A 7,079-nucleotide genomic window follows, 5' to 3' on the forward strand; every position below is an offset into this window, starting at 1 on the left:
ACAGAAATAAACCTGGTTGGTGCTGTTCCACTTCAGTGTATTTGTATATAAATTGTATTTTTATATAAATATTATCCAAAAAAATATGATGATGGAAGTGTTTGGGTTGTATTAATAAATAAATGAACACTTAAATGTGCAGTATTCTGTAAATCACTTAACGTACAGTATGTGCATTCTTGCTAGACTAGCTCTTCTCTAACAGGCTTTTAGCTTGATTTTGATCTTTTAAAATTCGGTATAAATGTAACTCAGGCACTTTTTGTTTCAGTGAGCTTGAATGTGTGTATGAAGATGTTAAGCCCTGTTAATACCTAAAATATAGAGGTTCCATGGATTATCAAATTTTAACTAAACTTATAACAATATTATACAATTGGTCGCTATTATATAAATAGATCATCTTATTTTAATAATTCAGTGGAAAAGCTGTAGGAAATACCCATTCACACATCTCTTAAAAGGTACTTTTAGATCTGTGGTTTTGATCTGGTGGAAATAAGGACATCTCTCTGTTCTGTTTTATTCAGTAAAATTTGCACACATAGACGGATCCCGTCTTTTTTTTTATTTTTTTTTTAGTTTTTTGTTTTTTTTAGCTTTTTACTTGCTTGTTCAGCCGAGTGATGCAGTTTTTCCTTTCCCATCAAAGTAAAGAGGGCAGAAGGGTAATGCTGAACACCTGCTTATGTGTTATTGGAAATTATATTTTTATATAAAGATCAAAGATTATTTCCATGGAATTTAGGTACAATTTTAGCATTTAGATTGTTCAGATGATAATCACCTACTCATCTTTCCAATGTAGTGTAGAAATAGAATGTGATCGCACCGAAGTGTGTAAAGCAATTATTATATGGATATTGGGTGAAATATCTCTGAAAATATACCACGAGGATTCCTGACAAAGATCACAGATCACATTTATTTAGAAAATTCAAACAAACTTTTAAATTATGGTATACTGTATTGTATAGTCAGGTACACACATACACCTTGATGAATTTGAAACATTTTTAACATACAAACATTTTCTCCAGCTCGGCTTGCCAATCAAATTGGCAATCCTCCTCAAAATCACTGTGAATAGAGGTGAAAAGACAAGCTGTTAACTGGGGAAGTAAAAAATTGAGGGAAAATAGAGAAATGAAAAAGGGAAGGCAGGAGACATGCTAGAGGAACTCACGTGTCTTCGTCATCTGAACGGGGTTCCAGTCTATTCTGGTCAACATGAACGTCAGGTCCATCTGGAACGTCATCATCATTCAGATCTACAAGACAAAGCAGAGCTGTAGTTCTAGCACCTCAAACAAACATGAACAAATACACACGCACCCACACGTGCACACAAACACACACACACGCATGCACACACATGCACACAAACACATGCGTGCACACGCGTGCAAACAAACACACACGCAAACACACACGCAAACACACAGAGGCAAGATTGTCCTTATGTATTTTGCACTGTGCTGGGGCTTGGCTTGTCATTCCAGAATGATGTCACTTCCCAGCATGCTGCAGCTGATAAAGTGAATTGTGAAATAACTGATGTTTAAAAGAAATGCCACACCTGAAGCTCCACCTTTTTCCTACTTACCTTGCTAGGAATTCTCATTTCTCTCTTTCACAAACTGTTCATCTCCTCTTTACACGAGAGAGTCTGTTAAGGTTATGCAAAGTCGAGACTGACAGAACTCTCTGCATTGTATAGTTTCTCAATCATTCTTTATGCCATGATAAAGCATTGCATTGATCTGTGGGTGTGGTTCACACTCACAAATTACCCTTTCGCACCACATTCACTGATGTACCACAGAACTAGAACAATTTACATGCACTTACTGTGCCTGTGGATAATGTATGTGCTGAAGGCTGTGCTGAGAGGAGCTTTGTCCAGAAGGCTTAAAAGTCTTTCAGGTGGATCCTTGTCCCATTGCCTTCTTTCCAGTTTCTGCATTTCTGTAAGTCCCACTTCTATATTTATGTATCAAACATAAAACATTGTAGGAAAAAAATGGATTATTCAGAATTCTCTCAGGAATGTACATTCATTATAAACATAAATTGTCCTCCAATTAAAAGATCCATATTCATATGTACAATTATGTACACAAATAAACAAATAAAAATGGAGTAGCTTGCTGCACCTTTTGTGGAGTCAGACCCCTGTGCGGTTGCCGTGTCACCAGAGGAAATGATGTCAGCATTCCTAAAGACCTGAAGCACTGTGTTGGAGGGTTCTTTTGCCCACCTTTTCCGGGCAACATTGTTACCTGTCCGATTCTCCGAAGAAATTTTGAAACTTATGTCTGGATCTAACAAGTAGTAAATCACTCAGTTTGTCACTGACCCTCACCATGTCAGTGCTATTGCTTCAGCCATAAAGACATACTATACAAAAATAGAATATTGCAGTCAATCACAATTAAATGATGCAAGTTAAACATTTACATTTATGGCATTTGGCAGACATTGTTATCCAGAGTTACGTACAAAAGTCTCTATCGATAAATACATTACACTGGTTCACTAGGTTACAGGCTTAGGATACTAAGATACCATCAAACTAAAACTGTTTTTTTTTGTTTTGTTTTGTTTTTTTTGTTTGTTTTTTGAAATATACACATACAACAAAAAAGCAAACAGGAAAACAAATCACAGTGTTGTTCCAGTCCAGCTGGTACAGTAAGTACCTTTAGTTGTAGTAGTGTTTAACAAGCTCTTCTGACCCAGAAACATGGCCACTTTCTCTCCTTCTTCTTTTCTCCACTGATTTACTCGTTTCTCTGCCAGTTCCTTGGATTCTTTCTTGAGTAGTTGCTTATACAAAAAAAAAAAATGGTACCGATTATAAAAAGAAGATCATTAAGACACCTAACTGGACCTAAATTGGTCTGTGGTACCTTTCAGGATACATTGATGCAGTTTATACTTGTACTGTACTACTTGGCGGTGTATGTTATAAAACATGTCTTACAAAGCAAATAATCAGTGAAAACATACAGACAGCAGTTAGCATAGATCATTTTAAGAGCTTTTAGTATCTTTTTATAAATATACACTAGGTACTTTTAATTGTCTTTGTGTCTTTCAGTGGAGTCTATAATAAATGTGTAAATGCAATTTTCTCCCTTTTCCCTTCTGATTGTAACTGTGCAGAAGTAACACACAGTTCAGTTTTAAAGTGCAGTACCTCCTCAGGTAGATGTTTGTGGAGCAGTCTGGACACACGGTGAGAGTTAAGGATGGTGTGTATTGAAGGCCTGTCTCTCGGGTTAGTCTTAAACATGTGTTTAATCAAGTAGTGAAGCTCATAGGGAAGGCGGCTGGGCAAAGGCGTGTATGACCCACGACACACTTTTAAAATCAAACTCTTCCAGCTACGAGCCTCAAACTGAAACCAGAGGGTAAACAACCATGAGGTCACAGATTATACTTGTCATAATCATTCCTCGACTATTAAGACCAAAAGGGTAATAAATGTACACACCGGATGACGTAAAGTGCAGAGTTCATAGAGCACACAGCCTAAAGACCAAACATCACTGTAAATCATATACACAGAGTATAGTATGAAGTACTTTGCCCAGCTTGTTACACAGATATATGCGAGGTATGACCGATTAAACTGTTCTGTACCTCTTGTTGTTGTATGGTTGGTTGTCCCAGATCTCTGGAGACACATAGTATGGAGTTCCAACGTACGTCTGGGCATAACCTTTTGCACTGTTGAATATAAAAACAGAACTTTGTCACCATCACCTCTTTTACTTACTAGACAAATCACAATAGAAGCTTTTCAACAGACTACCTGTTAAGAGCACATGCTGACCCAAAATCTCCCAGTTTGATTGTGCCATGGTCTGTCAGGAATATGTTCTAAACATGGAAAAAATGTTAGAGAACTTGGACAACAAATAATAATAATAATAATAATAATAATAATAATAATAATAATAATAATAATAATAAGAATAATAATAATATGAGCAAACATCAGAGATTAGGAAGCTCTATAATATGTATGATGTCTATTTCTTACAATAATCATTTTTCTTATGTCAGTCACAAAGGACATACTCTTCCCAGTATCTGACTGGACAAGATGGTATAGTCTATTTAAACGCTTTGTTCAAATTCACAGCTGTATCTTATGACAGTAAAACACCTTTATAGTGTGAAAACTAATGAAGAAATAAATCAACAAGATCAGATATCATTAAAGAGAATGTTTGGTCAGTGCTGTTGACATAGATCTTACATTTACTCGTATTAATTTGTGCCACAAAATGACTTTACATGTAATATGAATGTATAAGCATGTCAAATGGGGGAAACGTTTACTTCATAAAGTAGGGATATATGCAACAAATTCTGTATGTCTGTTAACTTATAATGAATCTAACAGAATGCAGATCTGCTTTTTTACCTTTGATTTTAAATCTCGGTGAAGCACTCGTTTTTCATGAATGTGCTTTGTGCCTAGACACATCTGCGAAAACCATCTGAGGATCTGCAGAGACAGATTAAGACTATACACTAAATCTTTCTTGTATATGTTAACTAACATACGTTCATGTTGAGAAGTCTATAAAATGAAATGAATTGTGTCCTTTTTGGTGAAATTCTGATTTTACCACATCTTCAGGGAACAGAGAGCCATTTTGCTGCCGTATTTTTTGGAGAAGATCACCTCCACTACAGAACTCCATAACAATGTACAGATGGCCATCATCTGGAAAGAGAGAGCAAGAACAGAAAGAGTGAATTGAAATGAAAAACAATGAATCCAATTGGTGTGTAGGGGGTATACATTTCCTATCCTGGACAGGACAGGAAATTCATTCAACTTTGCTGCCCCCTACAGTATAAGACAGGAAATGTAATTGAAATACATTAAAAAGACACGCCTTGTTTTTCCTTCAATAAAGCGGTGTATGCATTGCCTAATTGTGATTAGGATAAAAAAAAAAGACAAGCTATAATTTCTGTCTGAAAACATATAAACACAAGCATAATCAGATCAATTACAAAAACTCTTGAGATATGATTATTATAGGGTTAGGATAATTATTATAGGGTTAAGATCAACTAACGGTTATCTGTGTTGTAGTTAATAAAAGGTAAAGATGGAAAAAAAAATGACGGACCTTCAAATGATTCTCTGAAAGCCACAATATTCGGATGCGTCATTGTGGACAGCAGCACCGCCTCTGTGCGCGCACTCTGCACTCCGCCCTCTGCCTACGCATGGAGACCACACACATAAACAAAGCATCCGTGTTCTTTATCTGCTGTGATTTCAACAGGTCATCGTACATTACCTTTGGCAGTCGTATTTCTTTCGTAACCCATTTCACTTTGTCAGTGTTGAGTTGAACCAAGAGCGCACGTCCAAAAGATCCTTCACCGATCACTTTAAGAACTGTGTACCGATCCATTGCAAGACAAAAAAAAAATTTTTTTTCACAATTTCCCAAAAATCACAAATGGTCCAAATTAACCGACTTATTATATAAGGTTTATTTGCATGAATAAAGCAGGCACCAAAACCAAAACTCCGCGTGCGCAATTCTTTGTTTATTATTTGCGTAAAGCGAGATTAAAAAAGTAAATGAGATTTTTTTTGATGGCTGGGAGATTGTCACATAAAGCACACTTAACAAAAAAACAAAACAAAAGATGATTAAGAAAGCCCTTTTAACCTGTAGAGTAATGAAGCTATTAAAAGGAGGCTGATGCTTTAAGGTATTAAACTTACTTCCGTGTTATTTGTGACGCACGATGCAATGGGCGTGGTTTCTGCCAATCATGTGGCAGCAAGACAATGTCCAGAGATTCGATTAATGTTCACATCATCTGAGGCTATTACAGGCATGCACTCACCCATAGTTTAGGGTATTCCGAGTCTTTGCCAGGGTCTGGGGGGAATAAGCAGTGAAAGGGTACTTTTAGCACTTAGGCTTCATACTTACATTTACAGCATTCAGCCTTATCCAACATCCTCAGTCTTTATACAACTGAGGGTTAAGGGACTTGCTCAAGGGCCGAGCAATGGCAGTATGGTGGACCTGGGATTCAAACTCACAGCCTTCAAGTGGTAGTCTGACACCTTAACCACTAAGCTAACATAGCCCCATACAGGTATTCTTTGGGGTAGCATCTGGGTTATTTATGGGTTTGAAAGCGTTAGGTTAACGTTACAGATAAGGTGAGATAAATTTAGCTCACTTTGAGTTATTTCTAGGCTACCACAAGTAAGAAAAAAGATGATTTTCATTAAAATGATCCATTTGGGCTTTGTGCATGTTGATCCCTTTACCACAATTGTTCTCTTACAAAAATGGTTCCAATTAGACATTTTGTGTAAAGCTAAGACCCCTTAACTTTCCACAAACTTGTAAAAAAAAAACTCCAATGTAGATTCCACTGATCATTTGTATTGGTTTACAGTCACCAGATGGCGCAAAAGACATCGAAATGAAAAGAAACTCATCAGTGTTGTGTTGGGGTCCATTGGCCATGAAGAAATAATACATCTGCTCTTGGAAAAAATTAAAGAGAGAAGAATATAAATATGAATTATGTGAAATTGACATGCTTTTGCTAGCTGTCAGTATTTACTGTTCTTAATCCTCGGCCTGCTAATGTGAAACAAATTGGTTAGGCAACCTCATGAGCTGGTGGATTCATAAAATTATGCGTAACGTATCAGTTATACAGCTGAAAATGTGTTTCAGAGTCATGGGGTCTGTCCCTTTCTTCATGACTTTAATGATATTTGTGAACTGTACTCATACAGAGGAAAACTCCTGCAAAAAAATAAATAAATAAACACCCTACTTCCTTCCAAAATGGCGATGTAGATCCAGCTGTGTTTGTACAAGGATTCACTTTATTTATCTGTCTCATTTATCCATTCAGGCCACATGCAGCAGCATAATCTGCATCAGATAATGTGATTCACTGATGTATAAGTTTTATTTTTCTATTTAAAAAAATGCTGAACTATCGTTGAGACGTCCTTTAGTTTCTTTTTTTCTTGTGAACGATGTCTTTCTAGCTCCTAT

The 7,079-nt window shown here is 36.5% G+C and overlaps 1 protein-coding gene across 2 annotated transcripts; it reads right to left on the bottom strand.

The window, feature by feature from the left end:
* Positions 1-906: 906 nt before the first annotated feature.
* nek3 (NIMA related kinase 3) lies at positions 907-5,785 on the bottom strand. 2 transcript variants are annotated; one of them, XM_027145907.2, is made up of 13 exons: positions 5,334-5,784; positions 5,160-5,253; positions 4,647-4,744; positions 4,439-4,522; positions 3,821-3,888; positions 3,649-3,735; positions 3,500-3,554; positions 3,203-3,403; positions 2,703-2,829; positions 2,157-2,324; positions 1,852-1,983; positions 1,187-1,271; positions 907-1,080 (listed from the first exon to the last, which is right to left on the bottom strand). In XM_027145907.2, exons 1-13 carry the CDS (start codon positions 5,448-5,450, stop codon positions 1,017-1,019), a joined length of 1,380 nt encoding a protein of 459 aa, XP_027001708.2. In that variant the 5' UTR covers positions 5,451-5,784; the 3' UTR covers positions 907-1,016. The 2 variants fall into 2 exon arrangements, with proteins under 2 accessions (XP_027001708.2, XP_047676188.1); XM_047820232.1 differs by lacking the exon at positions 4,439-4,522 and having other exon boundaries at positions 5,334-5,785.
* Positions 5,786-7,079: the final 1,294 nt, after the last annotated feature.

Source organism: Tachysurus fulvidraco, chromosome 11 (assembly GCF_022655615.1).
Source record: "Tachysurus fulvidraco isolate hzauxx_2018 chromosome 11, HZAU_PFXX_2.0, whole genome shotgun sequence".
In the NCBI taxonomy this organism is placed as follows: Eukaryota; Metazoa; Chordata; class Actinopteri; order Siluriformes; family Bagridae; genus Tachysurus; species Tachysurus fulvidraco.

What these genes read in the sequence shown, in the direction of transcription:
- nek3 (XM_027145907.2), bottom strand. Translation starts at nt 5,450, where the DNA reads ATGGATCGGTACACAGTTCTTAAAGTGATCGGTGAAGGATCTTTTGGA. An exon ending in TCTGCACTTTACGTCATCCG is followed by an intron (nt 3,404 to 3,499) that starts GTGTGTACATTT and finishes CTCTGGTTTCAG; the next exon opens with TTTGAGGCTCGTAGCTGGAA. An exon ending in GGGGTCTGACTCCACAAAAG is followed by an intron (nt 1,984 to 2,156) that starts GTGCAGCAAGCT and finishes ACATAAATATAG; the next exon opens with AAGTGGGACTTACAGAAATG.